General features: G+C 37.1%; 1 protein-coding gene across 3 annotated transcripts in view; it reads left to right on the top strand.

Moving 5' to 3' along the window:
- The window catches only part of Epha6 (EPH receptor A6), a 918,005-nt gene that overhangs the window by 789,553 nt on the left and 109,935 nt on the right, over positions 1-18,517 (top strand). For all 3 annotated transcript variants that reach the window (XM_026787030.1, XM_013353099.2, XM_026787032.1), the window contains one exon: positions 48-257. In XM_026787030.1, the coding sequence (XP_026642831.1) occupies positions 48-257 (210 nt within the window). The remainder of the gene's footprint in view (positions 1-47; positions 258-18,517) is intronic.

Consider the following 18,517-nt stretch of genomic DNA (forward strand, 5'->3'; position numbering starts at 1 on the left):
AACATTGTATTAATATCAGTCAACTAACAGGTATAATTCTCTCACAGAAACATGATGGTCACTTCACTGTCATCCAGTTGGTCGGCATGCTGCGGGGCATCGCATCAGGCATGAAGTATCTTTCTGATATGGGATATGTTCATCGAGACCTAGCAGCCAGGAATATATTGGTGAACAGCAACTTAGTGTGCAAAGTCTCTGATTTCGGTCTCTCCCGAGTACTGGAGGATGATCCGGAAGCGGCTTATACAACAACTGTGAGTTCCATGCCCTGTCCAATCACCGTGCTTATTTTTAGTTCTCTAGCACGATTAGAATTGTTTGTGTTTCCCCACTCTCATGTTTTCACTTTTAATTTTTTCTAAGTAATGTGGTACTTAGTTAAAAGCATTTGTTATTTCTCAAGGCTTGGAATGTTGTTAGGGGAAGGTTGGAGGGGGAGAATAACAAAAGAGACACCTTGATTGGGGTGTATTTCGGGATTGGGGGATACCTGGTACCAGGGAGATTCCAAGGAGCACACAAAGATGACCCCTAACTTCCCTAATTGCTATCAAAGATGCTCTAACTCAAAGATCCAATAACTGAGCTTTGAGAGTCTTGCAGAAGAAAGGAAAGAGGGATTGCATGAACCATAGGGGGGTGGGGTAAGGATGGCGGAACTAACAGAGCTCAAGGACCCAGGATCCACAGTTACGGAGCCTGCATGGGACTGACCTAGGTCCTCTGCATGTGTGTGACAATCCTGTAGTTTGGTCTCCTAGTAAGGCTTCTAACAATGAAAGCAAGATCTCTCCCTGGCACTTAGATGGCGTTTCATAACCTGTTCCCCATGCAGGATTGCCTGATGCCAACTTGATGTAGAGGGAGAAGCTAGGTCCTGACTAGATCTGATGTGCCATGCTTTGTGCAAGCCAATGGGAGGCCTTTCTCTTTCTGAATGGAGATGGGGAGAAGCCTATGGGGAGAGGGGTAGATGAGAAAGAGGAGGGGACTGGAGGGAAGGAGGGAGGGAAAACTGATTGGTATGTAGAATAAATGAAAAGAGTGTTATTTTAAAAAAAATTTTAAAAGAGCTCTGAAAAAAAGTATATAATGTCACATTCACCATGAATATCTTAAATATTTCTGAATGCTCCAAGCCAATCCACTGGATTCATCTCCTTGGATACTGTTTGGAAGAATTTAATCTTACCATCTTTATTGAAGTATGTTAAAGCTGTTGATTTTTTAATTGTGACTGTCATCACTTGTTTATTAAAATTCTCACCAATGCTTCACTTGAGATTTAAATCAGCTTCAGTGAAAAAGCAAGTCTATGAAGCTTTTCAAAACATATTTACTCTTTCTCCCTTCTTAACATTTCAAATAATTTTTGAATGGCAACCTATTAATTAATTCTCTTTTATTTCATTTTCTATTCAATATTTCAAAATTTCAAATTTGAGATAGATGGAAGTTTGATATCTTAATAAAAAATTGTGCCCTTATAATTTTTAGAATGTTTTATGATTATTTGTCAGCATTTTCTCAGTTTTAATATGAAATAGAGTTCTATAGAAAATAGATTAATCTCCAAGTCTGATATATAAGGTACAGGCATTCATTGATCTTTTAGTTTAACCAAAAACTTTTTAAAAATAAAAATTCATAGAACTTGGAAATACATTAGTCATTTTAGGAAAAAAAAAGTGTATTTTAAACTCCATTTTCTATTTAGAAAATACTGTAGCTATTTTGTTTTTCTAACTTTTATTTTCTTTCTTCATTATTGTTATTTATTTACTTTTTGTTTTAAAGTTTCCCCTGTCTCTCCTCCTTTTAATCCCAGTCCTATCTCCCCTGTCTTCCCCCAATGCCACCATCCATGTCTCCTCCACTGTTTCTCTTCAGATACCGACTGGTCTTCCATGGAGATCAGCAGGGTATATCAAGCTGCAGTAAGACTGGCTTCTTCCTCTTTTATTAATGCTGGATGCGGCAATGCAATAGGAGGAATGGGTCCCAAAAGCAGGCATCAGAGTCAGAGACTCTCAGTTACTGGTCTCACAAGAGCACATCACACAAGTGTAACATACATGCAGAGAGCTCAGTCCCATGCAGGTTCTTTGGCTGTCGTTACACTCACTGAGACCCTTTATGAGCCCAGGTTAGTTGGTTCTGTGGGTTGTCTTGTGGTGCCCTTGACCCCTTTAGCTTCCTACAGTCCTTCTCCCTCTTCCATAAGATTCTCCAAGCCCAGCATAATGTTGGGCTGTGGGTCTCTGTATCTATTCCAATCAGTTGGAGTTGCCTCTCTGACAGCAGTTGGGCTAAGCATCCATCTCTGAGCATAGCAGAATATCCTTAGGAATCATTTCAACGTTTTTTTTTTCTTTACCAGTCATGTTTGCTTCTATCTAAGTTCTCTAGGGGATCCCACCACTGGTTCCTGGTCCTTGGGGTGAGCTCCCCAGGGTACGTGTCTCCAGAAAAGCTCATTATCAGTTGGTCACTCCTATATTTTCTGTGCTATGTTTACCCGGCACATCTTGTAGGCAGGATAAATTGTAGGTCAAAGAGTTTGCGGTTGGTCTGCTGTCCCAGTCTCTCCTCTGGAACTCTTGCCTGGTTACAGTAAATGGACAGTTCAGTGTCTGTATCCCTTTTAGAAATATTTTCTAACGTGAGCCCTCTGTTGATGCAAAAATCCCAATCAAGCCAAATCACAAAAAGCAAAATTAAAAGATATCCAGGTTTAATAGGACTCCTCCTGCACTCTCTGGTGGCCCCAGGGAGCAGTTTAAATAGACTGGGGGAATGGTCCTGGCCTCCACTGGGGAGGGGTCAAGGTTTGACAGATGCCTTGCCCCTCCTTGGGGCAGAAGAGTCAAGACTGGCAGGCACAGGGGCAGGGCCTCCAAAGATGGAGGCCAGAGACCAGGATTTACAATCCTATATTGCTAGGAGTCTTAGCTAGGGTCACCCTCATAGGTTCCTGGAAGTTCCCATTGCTTTAGGTTTCTGGCTCATCCCAGAGAGATGTCCCCAGATTTTGGTTGTCTCAGCCAATACTCTCTGTCCATCCTTTCCCTGACAAGATCCCTCCTGTCCCCATCCCCATTGCCCCTTCCAGCCTCTCTCCATGTCCACTGGCAAAGTCTACTCTATTTCCCCTTCACAATAAGATTCGGGAGCCCCACCCCTTTGAGCCCTTTTTATTACTGAGCTTCTCTGGGTCAGTGGGAAGATGGAAGGAAGGAAGGAAGGAAGGAAGGAAGGAAGGAAGGGAGGGAGGGAGGAAGAAAGGGAGGAAGGAAGGAAGGAAGGGAGGGAGGGAGGAAGAAAGGGAGGGAGGGAGGGAGGGAGGGAGGAAGGAAGGAAGGAAGGAAGGAAGGAAGGAGACTAAGGGAAAGAAAAAATGAAGTATAATATTGTTAATTTGATCACTTCCCTTTATAATGGGCATGGAATTCAATACTAAAATAATGAGGCCAATTCTTTTTAAGTCAGTCTTGTACTTCCCATAAATTTGATACATTTAGTGTTGTTATGGGAGTCTAAACAGGAAACACGGCGATAACAAAGATTAGTAGCCTAAACAAGGCTTTATAAACTGGCAAAGACAGTATCATGACATAAAAATATATAGACAGACTGTCTTAGGGTTTCTCTTGCTATGAAGAGACACCATGATGGTGACAACTCTTACATAGGAAAAACATTTAATTGAGGTGTCTCACACTTTCAGAGCTTTCTTCCATTACTATCATGACATGGTGGCGTGTAGGCAGACATGGTGTTTGAAAGGGAGCTGAGAGTCCTACATCTTGACCTGAAGGCAACAGGAAGTGGTCTGTCTTCCACACTAGGCATTAAATGAATATAGGAGACTTCACAACCCACCCCCACAGTGATACACTTCCTCCAATAAGGCCACACCTACTCCAACAAAGCCATACTTGCTAATAATGCCACTCCCCTTGGGGAATGTTGTCTTCCAAATCACTACACACACTTTTGGATGAAAAACATTTCCCATAAGGAAAGAAAATGGGAAAACAAAAAAGTATTTAAATGTAAATGCGTGGACAGACAGGTGGGCAGAAGTATGGACAGTTTCAAATGGAGCCCAGGAGAAGTAATGGGGGGGTCACATTCTTCAACAATAATTAAGGTTCTTGAATGGAACTCCAAGGAATTTGAAGATTTTTCTATAGCAACTAAGAAAAAGCCACTGATTTTTACAAATACAAGAACAAAAAAGCAGATTCATGCTGTAGATGTTGCTGACAAGAACAAAGAAAGAAATGAAGGGTTAAAGGGTAAGAAATTAATAGTAGAATTCCATGTAGGCAGTATTGCTACAGACTCAAAAGCGTATATAAGTTTAATTAAAGTAATGGCAGCTAGAATAAAAAGGAAAAGAAAGGATTGAAATCATTATGACCATATAATTTTCAAGATTCAATAATTAATTGGGCATGGATGATATAGAAAATAAGGAATTATTAGAAGTAGATTTAGCAGCTAGTCATTGAGAGGCACTATTAATCATACATAGACCCCTATTCAAGATGCCCTAGATGCCAGCATTCCACCACCATAAATTAGATTTTGTTTCCTTTTTCTGTCAATATAGGTACTATTGCCTCACTATTTGTAAATGTTTTTATAATGTACATAAGAAGGGGATTGGAACAAACAGATCTATAAAATATTTAAAAATAGGAAGGCACCGTGGTCAAAAACCTATGTACAGATTTGACTTAATTTTCAGACAAAAGTTCTTTCTAACTGTACACTACACCAATTCTAGTTCTTCCTAATCAAATGGAGACCAAATAAATGTTTCTAAAATAAATATATTAAAAAAGTAAAAAACAGATTACAACAAAAAGCAATGAGAATTTACTAAATACAGCACAGACACGGAGAATCCAGTGCTGACCATAGCACTGAACTAGTCCACAAGCATCCAGAAAGCAGAATGTCTATGCAATCCAGAATGGCCACACCAGAAAGAGAAGTGAGCAAAGAAGTTACCTTACCATAAATGAACAAATTCCTTAGAGCCCCATTTAAAATCAGTGTGTCTACAATATATGTCAATATTTCTGTATTATAAAATTCAATAATGTAGGTTAAAGGATGAGTTTTATAATTAAATGTAACTAGACACTCTCATGTTTGTTCCTATGCTTATGTGTTTTTTGGTCCTGATTCAGATCTAAGGTGTATTCATTTAATCTGCACTCAACACCATTTATTATGGAACTACCATATTGGGTTCTCTTTAATGAACCAACTGTGGAGTGGGTTCAGATTATACCTTTCTCTGTAGAAAATAACGAAGATTGTTATACTATGCCCAGTCTCCAAAAAATAAAAGTACACATATTACTTATACCCTTTGAATCCTGAACTAGTGTATATTATATATAATTTATACTATATATATATTAGTGTATACATCTAATATATACCTAATTGTCTGAGTCAAGCAATACAAGGCATGGACATATATCATAAGTAGGTTTGTGGTTTACGAATAGGCAGCAGGGCACAAAAGTTCCAATTCATTGTGTGGGATATAGAAAGCCTTTCAGGGTAGATAGAATCTTGACTGGACAGGCCCTCCTTTACTGTCACTGAGAAACATTGAAAAGTAGGCAAGTCCAGGCTATATACCTTAGGGTACCTGATTTAATAGCCAAAGCTTTCAAGGAAATCATTCATCCAAGGAAGAGAGAAACAACACTCATGCTTGCTTCCTGGGAATTCCTCCCCCAGATCTAGATAACACATTCCTTGAAGTTACTACATGACTAGAAGAAGTAGGCAGGTTCATGTTGAGACAATATCTGTCTATCAGGGTACTTACATTCACAGAACTTTGTACTGTGATTCTTCAGAACTAAAAGCAAGAAGAGGAGCTAGCTCGATGATTGCAATACACTCCAGAAAACTATCTCCACTAATCACATAGCCTGACAGTGAGAACACATACAAAGCTACATGGAGACAGAGCCAAGAATAACCAAGTGCAGCATATCATAGGACACATGTCTCTGAAGACATAAAGAGTGGACAGTGCAGCTTAAAAGGAACTACAGTAACAGCAGCTGCTTCTGTAAAGCACTTAAACCCTGGGCTAAAATACATCAAGCCTCTGCTAAGGGACCTTGGGACCTGGTAATGACAGTGAAATCAAGAATTTTGTGCAATGTAGGCCAAAGAGAGAAGGGAATAAATTGTAAAAATAGTGTCTTGACAAGAACTAAGCCCGTGCTTTTTGGTGCCAATTCTGTGAAAAAAAAATCATGTTCTTAGAAGAGTTAGTGATTATGACCCTTACTCAACAATGCACATGAAATTATCATTTTTGAATAGTTAATCTACTTAGAAATTATTGACCCTTTAAGTTTTTTTTTTCCATTTGATAAATGGTGTACTGTCTGGCTCAAATTTAAGTGCTGAAAAATCTCTTCCATTTCTCAATCTGACACATATTCACATGGACAACTGCTTTATAACTAGTCCAAAAAAGGTACCCTAGCTCATTTGAATATTGCTAGGCAACCACATCTTATACTTATATTGAAAATGCTAAGCTTCTTTGCTTTCACATATGGAAATAAGGCCTTATTTACCTTATAAAGTACATTAAAAGATATATTTTGGCTCACATTAATATTTTGTAAGAAAATTTTATTTAAAATATAATTGTAGTGTCATTTTTAACTTGATAATGATTTCTGTTACAATTGCAAAGATTAAAGCAACATGTAGGAATAAATATATAATGCCTAGAAAAAATTATAGTTTCTTGATTACTATTTTTCATATTATCTGAGGCAAATTTTTGTTTTTGTTTTTATTCAGCAACAGTAATAACGTATCGGTAATTTCCTTATTGGAATATAAAACTGCAATATACAACACTCAATAATTAGATTTCTATTACCAATCTTAGTTTGGTAAATTTGCCTTTGTATGCTCCCTTTCCATATCATATAAGAAAATATGAAAAATGTCAAATCTACTCATCTAAAAATAAATGGCTTATACCCAACATGTAGGCAATTATAACTCATAGCATAGTAACTTGATAGAAATATGAACTCTTTACCTAATTCAAGTGTTTATGAACTTTCTTGACTTTTTGTATTAACTTTGAAATCTTGAGATTGCCCTTTTAAACAGTAAGAATGCTTATTGCAAAGATAAATTTACAAAATTTTCCAATATCTGGGCATAAATTTATAATCCCAGAATTTAGCAATTTTGCGTAGCCTGTCTCAAAGAAACCAACAGAACAACACAAAATTGTCCTTTTCAATTCTGCCTAGAAGTACATTAATCTAAAATGAATAACTGGTTTTTTTCCTGGAGCTTTGCTAAAGCTTCTAGTAAAACATACTTAGAATGTTCCCTCATTGGTGTGTTTTAAATTAAATGTTTGCTATTGAATGTTTCTTGAGAAAATATAAAGATTTCTACTGTAACAAATATTCTTTACTTTTTAAGTTCAGCAGACAAAACTTACTTCTCTGACATCCTATCAAGACACTTCCTCTTCATTAGAACATGATGGAGAGACTGACACTAGCCGAAAAATAGTTTCTATTTCATGTTTTAGAGCTTTGCCGAGCTAAAAATGTAGTAGATAAGAAAGTGTTGGGTGCACAGCAGATACTGAGGCAGAAAACTGTAATAACTAGCAACTTTCACAAAGCAGCATGCAAGGAAAAATAGAAGAGCAGAATCTTGTGTAGCATTCACTGAAAACTTCAAGTGAAAGAAGTGGCTGCTTCTTTTAGGCTAAATGCAGCAATAGGAGTAGAAGAGAAAAATGACAAAATGATGATATTATCAGAAAGCCATTGTATAGAGATTAAAATAACTTCTTGTTCAATAATGCAGGTGATGAGGAAATAATGCAGGTTTCATACACCTTGGGGAAAGGAATAGCAACCAGATCCAGGCTAGATGAATCAGATCCGTCTTCAAGAAAGACGCTTGCACTTAGGGGAGAAGAATAAGATGATGCTTAACACACACCAAGGCAGTTGTTATTCAACAGATCCTATCATTGCTGTCAGTCAAAAAGCAGTTAAATCCCCAGATGTTATAATTAACTGAGGAGTAAAGATCGCATGTGTCAATAGAGCAATAGAGTTTTCCTTACTTGAAAAGACACAAAGTATGCTTGAACTATATATATGCCAGACTAATCTAAAAAAGGGAAATATGAGTTCTCATTGATTTCTTTCAATGTGCTCTTTTAATAATAGAAATCTAATGAAAAAAGTCAAAAAAATTTAAATCCAGCATACTTTCCTTTTTTTAAAGATGTATTTATTTATTTATTTACTTATTTATTTATTAATTATGTATACAGTGTTCTATCTGTATGCTTGCTGGCCAGAAGAGGGCACCAGATCTCATTACAGGTGGCTGTGAGCCACCATGTGGTTGCTGGGAATTGAACTCCCAGTTAAGAGCAGTCAGTGCTCTTAACCTCTGAGCCATCTCTCCAGCCCCAAAAGTCAAAATTAAAAAAAAAAAAAAGTTTTATCTTCTAAGACCCACAAGGCTTCACCAATATGATTGCCTAGACATGAACTGAACAAAGATAATAAACATCTACAATGGATGGGGGAAAACCATGATGCCTCAATAATCCTACACCAAGTGCTGTAGGCGCCTGAGCAAAGCTGGGAAAAAGAGAAATAGTCTTCCCTAGGGAAGAGGCCACCAACAGATTACTCAATACCAAACGGTGAGCCTGAAAATCTACATACGAGTGACATTGTAGAGACTGAGCTGGTTATATTTAGGAATATATATCTATACACATGTATGCATGTAACAACAATTAAATTTAAAAAAAAGAATATGAATCTGAAAGAGACAGCTATGAAAATATATGGGAGGGTTTAAAGGAAAGAAAGAGAAGGGGGAAATGTAATTACACATCATGCTCTCAAAAATAAAAGAAACAAATTTTAAAAATTGTATTTCTAGAAACTAATGGGTTCAACATATTACACCAAAATACCAGGAAATTAACCTGCAACAATGTTCCTGAAAGGACAACAGAGCTTTAGCAGGTACAAAGAACATTAGCAGAGTATAGAGGTGGAGACATGACCCATTGTGAGTGAGCACCGTTTGCAGCAGCCTAGATCTCAGGCTGGGAAAAGTAAAACTTTAATGGTGACTGTGGGGAGTTGGTGGAAGAGGGTATAGTCAGAATGTAGGACTCAGGTGACTGGATGGCAGCAAATCTTCATCAAAATAGGAACAGAAGCCAATAATACAGCTGCAGAGAAATGATCATCCAATGATTCATCCCAAAGTGTTTGCCTTGTCTGTTTGGAACCCTGGGTTCAATCCCAATGAAGCTAAATAAAAAGCATAGAGAAAATAGTCATTTCTTAAAGAAATCTCACCTCTGAAGCTTAGGAAACACTAGCTTATGGTAGTTCTAGGGCTCTTCGTAGACAGGGAATAAAAAGATTTAACTATTCATTTACAGGAAGAAAATGACCTAGACCACAAGACTAGTGTTTCAGGTTAGGTAGGGCAATCTAAATCAGATGTATCCATAGGAAGTTGAGCAGTACTTGGGAAAGTATCTCACTTTTTTATTTGTGGGGACTAAGTACTATAAAAAAAAAAAAGGCATCCTCAGAGTAATTCTTCCATCTATTCAATATGTGTCTTAAAAGATAACACTTTAAGGCTTCAGAACTGGAAGAAAATCTTTACACTAAGAATCTGATAAGAGCCTATCTTTTGGTTCAAGAGTGAACAGTTAATTTGGTTCTTTTAATTTTTGTTTTTGCCCTAAGGTAATATATCACTTCAGGTTCATGTACATCCTAAATGATAAGAAATTTATTAATTCTTGACTTTTTAAATGTTTGTTACCTTTAGTTATAATTTATTGATTTGGAGTCAGAGGATAAGGCCCCAAATATCTTTACTTGCTGAACCATCTCCCTGGCCTCTCTTTTCAACATCTTCTCAGATCTGTCCAGGAAGTATACTGGTTGACTATATCAGCTGGTTAGTGATTGTGAGTAATAAGGTAAAGGCGTAAGTCACAAATAATCCCACACCAGTTTGAAATTATGATTAATACAATGGTTATTTATTTAAGGAGGGAAAAAACTTACAGATCACCGTTCCAGACAACAGTCCTCTGCGCAATCAGGAAGGGAGCCTAGACTCCAGAAGCGGAGAAGGAAGCCAGAGAGCAAGTGGAGGGCAGTGGCAGCTTTTTTAAAGGGAGAGAGACCACGCCCCAATGGGCTGGTATCTCAGCAGCTGTTGGCTGAAGGAGCGGAAGAAGCTCCCAACAATAAGGCCATGAAAAGACAGGTCAGAAATATTGAAACTCTTAGCATATTGCCCTCAGCAAAGCCACCAGTTACTTCTCTTTTGTCACAGCTAACCACCACCTCACTGCTGGGTACGCCTGGGACAACCCTTACTACAAGTATAATGAACTGAAAATTCTGCAATACAAAGAAATCAATGTAATAAACGCTGAAGCTTTACAAAAGTGGATTAAGATATTCATAAGCAAGGAAGAAAATCCTGCTTTTTTAAATCTCTGAAAATGTACACCAAATTGCTTTGAGCACAAAAGGATACCTACAACATGAATAGGATCTAAAACAGATGGCGCTCAATATCACAGAATGCATATTTTAAGGGAAAGGGAACCAGTGCTTATTTTTAATATTTTTAAATTAAAATGCAATTGCATCATTTCCTTCCTCCATTGTTTGCCATGAAATTTCCCTAGACCCTCAGAAAACCATGGCCTCTTCTTATTTGTTGTTACAGATGATAGATGATAGATAGATAGATAGATAGATAGATAGATAGATAGATAGATAGATATGATAGAGATGAAAAATAGAGATGTGTGTATATATGTATATGTGTTTGCATACATATTCCTAAATATCTAAGTACAACAAAGTGTGTATAATGTTATTTGGGACCTAGAAATCTAATACTTCTGAGCTTTTAATAGGGCAATCTACAATTTGCAGCAATATAAAACACTATGAAAAATTTAAAGACATTAGGCTAAGTGAAATAATACAGGCACAGAAAAAAATACAGCATTATCTCCCTCTCTCTCTCTCTCTCTCTCTCTCTCTCTCTCTCTCTCTCTCTCACACACACACACACACACACATATAAATTAGTTCATATCACAGAAGTAGAGAGTAGAACAGTTGTTGTCAGAAGCTACAAAATATAGAACTGGGAAAATATTGTCCAGAGAATATCAAGTTTCAATTGGTCAAGCGAAGATCTGTAATCTAATAAAAAGTATGTTGTCCACAGGAATAATACTGTAATTTAGAGATAATATTTAATATGAGGGTAGAGTTTAATTCTTCACAAAAGAGAAAAAAGTGAAAGTGTGTGAGTTTGTTTTCTTATAGTGGTCATTTCATGTAGATGAGTTCACAATATATATGAAAACATACACACACACACACATATATATATACATGTATGTGATTTATTTGCCATTTAATTCAATAAGTTTGTAGGAGGAAAAGGTTCTTAGATTTGTGAACAAGTCAGGCATTAAATAATCATGGTTTTGAATCATTGTAACTGACATCTTATATATGAATATGTAATAAGCCTACTGTATGTCAGGTACTGTTCTAGGAACAGCAGATTTTCCACCAAACCAGTTATTCTCATGGACTTTGCAGTTTTGAGTATGTTGAAATGAGTGTAATTTTTAAACAAAAATAATTGTATGCAATGATAGGTATAAAATAAGAATAATCACAATAAATGCCTTGGAAGACATGGTCAGAAAAATACTTCTTTAATTAGGGACATTGAAATGAGACCTGTAAATTCTGAGGGTGGCAGCTAAGAAAATATAGAAGCCAGAATGTTCTAAGGTGAGGGAAGAACAAATATAAGTCTGCAGGTGGGAGCAAGTTTGGCAGATTTTATAACTAGCAATCCAGCCAGATTGGCTGATGCACAGAAGGAAGGGCCTACAGGAATTCAGTGGCAGGGAAAGGAGTGGACACTTTAACTACAGGAAAGACATTGAAGATTTGACAGAAAGGAAGAGAGGATTGATTCTGTAGGAGCTTCCTCTGCCTGGCATGTTGAGGAGGAATATATAAAAAGACAAAGAAATCTATGTAAAGATGCTTTATTCAGCACTGGTGCTTGGTGTAAACTCAAAGACTGGGCGGGGGCAGACAGACATGGAGAAAAGGAAGCAGTGGGGAGAAGAGACGGTATCCTGATACAGCGTGAGGATGCATGTGTGCATGCATGGGTGTGTATATGTGTGTGTCTCTGTGTGTGCATGGTTTGTTTTGCTCTTATGGATTAAGAAACTGAGAGCCAATGAAATTTAGTGATGTGCTCAGCCTTGTATCATACGATTATTTCATGAAAACTGTAACACCAAACAGTTTTAAATAATAATATTAAGGAAAGTATTCGTCTCACAATCAAATAATAATCCTCTTATTTCTTGTTTCCCTCCTTTAAAACATCCCTGTGCAAATTCTATCATATCACATTCAAATTCCCTTCTGACTCTCACCTTGAGACATTTGCAGACAGGACAGCATCAGTGAGAGCTTAGAAAGGCTGACAGATGAAACAATCATCACTCCATCTCTGTGTGTGCATGTGTGTGTGTCTGTGTGTGTGCACATGTCTGTACATCTATAGCACATAATTTTATATATTTATTTAGTTTATTGAGTTTGAAATTTTTACGTGGATATTTTATTTTTATTCTAAGAGAAGAAAAACATTGTACATCTTAAAAATAAAGAAATAGCTCGACAGAGTCACAAAAGAATTTTCTTTATCTTGCTATCAGACAGTGAGTAAGCAATGTGTTTATTTGGCTTCTCTATGGAAAAGGATGGCTAGAGATCAATTTTCTAGGTAGCATTTTCTTTTGACTAAAAGGCAAGAAGATTAAGGAAATGAACATTGCTATCTCATTGATTTTTCAAGGAATTCTGAGACATAATTTCAAGAAGTGCCAGGTTCCTTCAGATCTTTACTTAACAGCTGGTCTTCACTGTCAGCACTGGACTTACCGTCACACCACCAACTTTTTCAGGGCAATAATGATAAGGCACAAACTAGAAAAAACATTACTGAGTCTTAAATTTCAAACATTACAAAAATGTATCCAATATCCTTGTTAACAAAGAAGATCCCTTGCCTCTGGCTAACTGTCTTTCTCACCTGACTCTCTGTTGATAAGCTTGTGAAGACCACTTACTGATTAGGATTTTTGCAAGTAACACATTTGCACGTAATAAAGAGATAGAGGAGAAAGTAACACTCTCATCTCCACAATCCTTAGGTTTGATAAACAAGGCTTTTAATATTTTAGTATGGATGCTTTGCCATTAAATAATGAAGAAAATACTGTGGGTAAAATATAGTAGAGAAAACAGACCAGTATAAGCATAGAGCTCTGTTTTAATCTCAATTTGACCACAATTTGGTAAACAAGATGAATCGTTCATTTAAAATCCGCATGCGTCAGGGGCTACATCTGGAATAGAATTAATAAAACTGTCCAGTTGCCACAGAAACGTTGTAAGAAGATAACAAGCTGAAGTGTGGCCACTGTTGAGACTGCCCACTTAAGAAATGCTTTGAAGCATTTATAGTGCAAACTTCCAGCTTCGGCCAAGATTCATCTTCATTCAGCAGACCCAAGAGAAGAGTAACAACATACTATCAGGAAATTTCAGTTTTCAATAAACACCCTGGCAGCTGTGAATCAATTTATCTGAGGACCCCATCTCGATTAGGCTAACACAATCTAGACCCACATCCAATTATTTCCTCCTGCAGCTTTATACATCATTAAAGAAGACAGAAGTTACAAGCAGATAAAAGACCTGTCAATACAGTGTGGAAAGGGTGGAAGACAAAGGGGAAGGCGGGGACAACAAAACACTAGAGCTTATCCCGTTACATTACTATGAGAATAAACTGCCCAGCAAGCTGAATAACTTCTCTGGTATTAATTCTAGTATGTGATATTCCATAAAACTCAAATATTTTATTTTCAATTTCTTCTAGGAGATTGATTTATGCATAGAATGTATTTCATAATAATGAAACCGTTAGCCTCGATATTACATCTTCCCTTGGCAAATTTAGTATTTGCTACTTCTCCAGATTCTCCTTAAAGATTGTTTCCCCACCCTATCTTTAAAATGCCTATGATACTTAAACTCCTCCCTTAGCTTTTTATTAATGGCCTGTAAAACTCTGTGCAAATATTTTATAATATAACTATAATACATGACCAGATATCAACACCATTTTGCAGACAGCAAAATCACTTAAGTTATCTCAGCAGTGAATTTTTATCTCAGTTGTATTAAGGTAACTATACATATTTCAAATTACGCAATTGGACATTTAATATCTCTAAATCTGATGAGGTTTCAAGATACTAGAAATGATCAGGTTCTCCTTGAACTCCAATATGCCTCATGGGAATGAAAAAAAAAAAGCTTTTGGAGTTACAGTTTCTAATGTGTGGACTTAGAGTAACCCTTGTTTCTAAACTGAAACTCCTTCTCCATACTCAGCGTGAAGAACTAGCTGATCTTATTTATGATCAGTTTATAAGAACTGTGCATGCTGCGGGGAGGTAGGTGGTGTAAAAGCTGATAAAAACCTGATGGATGCTCATCAACAGAAGCTCAAAGGATCATGAGACCACTAAAACCACTAAGGTCTCCTGTTGCTCCTAAATGGGACAGAAGTTTTCTGAAGCCCACAGTTGAATTTTACTTTTCTTCATTGAAAATTTCCTGAGACATATGGCACGCATTTTATGAGACTTAATAAACAAGGATTTTTTTTTCCTTTTCTTTGGTTTTTAGAGACAGGGTTTCTCTGTATAGCCCTGGCTACCCTGGAACTCTCTGTAGAGCAGGCTGGCATGGAACTCAGGGATCCATACACGTCACTGCATCCTGAGTGCTGGGATCAAAGACATGTGCCACCACTGCCTGACAAACTAGGATTTTTTTTTAAAACTGTGTACCTTCTTAAACACAAAACCCTGAACCTTATCCAAAAAAAGACAAAGCAGAAAAATTAATTGATCGCCTAATATTTAGCTCAGAAGTTACCAGAGTTAAGTTAGCTTTCCAATAGCTGCCTCTACAATGATTTTGTTGGTATTTTTCTCCATAAAAACCAAGGTATAATTATGTATAATCCTTGTGAAATGATAAAATATAAAATTGAAAAAAGAATTATTAAGTAAAGTAATACGTGTTTAAATTGTTTAAAACAAGATGAAAAGTATAGAAGCAGTAGAAATTTGTTTAATAGAAGAAAATAAAACACATAGGCTTTTCGGTAGCTATTTAAAGTGGCTAGTTTTCTTTCTTAGGAATGAAACCGTTTCAAGAACATTGGAGAGAACATGAAAGCACTCCATAGGCAAAAGAATCACCGTGGTTATTGGAAAAATGTGAAGCATTTTCAATCCCGGGTCCATCAAATCCAATGTGACTCTCCATAATCTTGTTGATGCAGACAGGAGTAGGGAATATGTGGAGAAGCCCACTGCCAGATCAAACCCTACTTATTAAGAAAGAGTCTAGATTCAACTTGAAGAAAATGTTAAACTCCAATAGTGAATTTTCTGTGTGTTGAAAAAGAAAAAAGAAACAATTTACCAGAAATTTTAAAAAGGGAGAGAGGGAGGGAGGGAGAGAGAGAGAGAGAGAGAGAGAGAGAGAGAGAGAGAGAGAGAGAGAATAATTCTTTTGCTTGGGAGGGTGTGGTGTGTGTGTGTGTGTGTGTGTTGCACATTGTACTGTGGGTGAGATATAGTGTATGTTCGTGAGTGTGAAAGTGCATACCCTCCTGTGTAAACATGTCAAAGTAAGAGCAGCGCACTGAGCATCTTGCAATGTGTTCTCTGCCTTATTTCCTGTAGACAGGATCTCTCTCAGAAGGAGAAGCTGGTCACTTTTGCTAGACTGGCTGGCCAGGAATGGCTTAGAGTCTGTCTGATGCTGCACGCCAACACTGAGTTTATAGACGTGTAGCCATGTTTGGCTTTTGCTAGGCTGACTGGTCAGGAATGGATTAGGGTCTGATGCTGCACCCCAACTCTGAGGTTATAGGCATGTATAATCATGCTGGGCTTTTTACATGGATGCTGGCCTTTCAAGCATCCAAGCTATCTCCCCCACACTTGTTTGCTGGAAACAGGTTTCACTAAGTAGCTCTGAGCAACTAGAATTGGCAAATAGGCCAGGTGGCTTTGAACTTGTAACAATCCTCTGTAAATGGAGACTGTGCTTTCATTTCCCGACCACCCAGACCTGAATAATCACACAAAAACTATATAATTACAACACTGTTCAATAGCTCAGACATATTCTTAGATAGCTTTTACATCTCAAACCCATTTCTTTTAATCTATGCATCAGCACAAGGGTGTGGCTTATCCGTATATTCTGGCATCCTTCTCCTTTGGCAGATACATAGTATTTTCCTGACCTGACTCTGTCTTCTTCTTCTTTTTCTATTTTTTGAGACAGGGTTTCTCTGTAGCTTTGGAACTCTCCTGGAACTAGCTCTTGTAGACCAGGATGGCCTCGAACTCACAAAAATTTGCCTGCCTCTACCTCCCAAATGCTGGGAGTAAAGGCGTATGCCACAACTACCCAGCAATCCTGCCTTCGTTCTCCCTGCATTCAGTTTAGTTTTCTGGCCTACCTATATTCTGCACTCTCATAGGCCAAAGCAGCTTATTTATTAATCACTGGTAATAAAATATATTCATAGCATACAGAGGAGACTACATCAATCCTTCTGTTTCTGCATCCTGACAAATGAATACATGTAATAGAAATGCATATTTTTTCTTGTATTTTAAATTTTGTATATAGCTATCTATTCTTTTTTGTCAAATCTTTTAAACCTGCAGACTATAATAATAGTCATGTAGAATATTATTCCTTATACTTCTCTTGGCATTTTGTATTGTTTCCTGATTTTTTTTTTAAAAGAAAACCACAATATGTTTGTTTTTGCAAGCTTTCTCGCTTTCAATTTTAAAGATTATTTCAGGTCATATTTCCAACATCGTATACGATTGTTTTAAAAAGCTCATTGTGTTCTGTGACCCTAAATCCTAGTCCTCCTGCAATTCATCCTGACAGGAAATGCAAAGCAGATGAATGTGAACTTTACAGCCTGAAAGGTGTTGGGACCAGATTGCAAAGTCTTTTGTCCCTCACTGCATGTGGCTTGAGTTAGCTTGTCTCGAACAGAGCAAAGTGAAAAAAAGAAAATGAGTGAAAATGGGCCCGTTTTAATAGTAGGTACAGGAATGAGAAAACATCAGTGATAGGCACAACCTGACAGAGATATGTCCCATTAAAACACATCCTGTGACATGCACAGTGCCTGATTTGTGATGGCCTTGTGTCTTCCCTCTCATAGAAAACAATCAGCACTATAGTATTGACAGATGATAACATTTATCAGTTCGTTTCCAGTTCTGGAATCACTGGTATGATAAAAGTATTACCTAAATTTTCCTGAACTGTGGAGTATAATTTGCTATTTAATAAGTTAACTATAGATGCATTTAACATACAGAAAAAAAAAGATCTTGGCTAACAGGTAGCACACTTTCCTCACATGCACACAGCCCTGAGTTTGATCCCTACCATAAATAAATAAGTAAATAAATAAATAAACAAATGATTGTCTTATATCCCAGCTTCTTCTAAGTAAAATTCAGAAAAACTGCAGTTATGTTGGCACTTCTATTTTTGTCTCATTGAATTCTTCCCATTTTCAGTGAGTCTTCTCTCTGTTTTGTACTTTAATCAATACATTTGCACAAAGCACTTTAGCTGACATCTTTTCCCTTGTACCTCCTTCAATGAACTGAAAGTATTAATTCCCTGTTGTATTTTTAAATCCATAAACAGTGTCACTTTCTGTGATTTGATAGAACTTGCAGTCTCCTTCTGTGTCTTTATACTAAACATCTCACTTTTCATATAAATCATGTGCAATGTTGTCAAAATAATTCCAGAGCAAGAAGAACCATTTTAAACAAGGTAACCTACCTCAGAAAGAGAGATTCCTTGTTCTTTCTCATCTGTGAGTTATGGATATTTGTCTTTGTTTAGTGTGTTGGTTACAAGTTGTTATGGACAATGATCAGGAAAAAAGCTAAACAAAGATTCAGGGTCTTGTTTTGAAAATAAAATAGAGGGGGGACCGCTATGGGATAACGCTCTTGTACACTGTAAAGATTTGTTACTTGTATTAGTTTAACAAAACACTGATTGGCCATTAGTCAGGTAGGAAGTGAAAGACCCTCAGAGAGGAACTTTTTCTCCGATGAAGACCCCAGAAACAGGACACTCCGAGACCAGGCCACAGGATGCAATTAGCAAGAGGTTTATTGAGTAAACACAGGTACCTG

The sequence above is a fragment of the Microtus ochrogaster genome, chromosome 2 (genome assembly GCF_000317375.1).
Source record: "Microtus ochrogaster isolate Prairie Vole_2 chromosome 2, MicOch1.0, whole genome shotgun sequence".
Lineage (NCBI taxonomy): Eukaryota > Metazoa > Chordata > Mammalia > Rodentia > Cricetidae > Microtus > Microtus ochrogaster.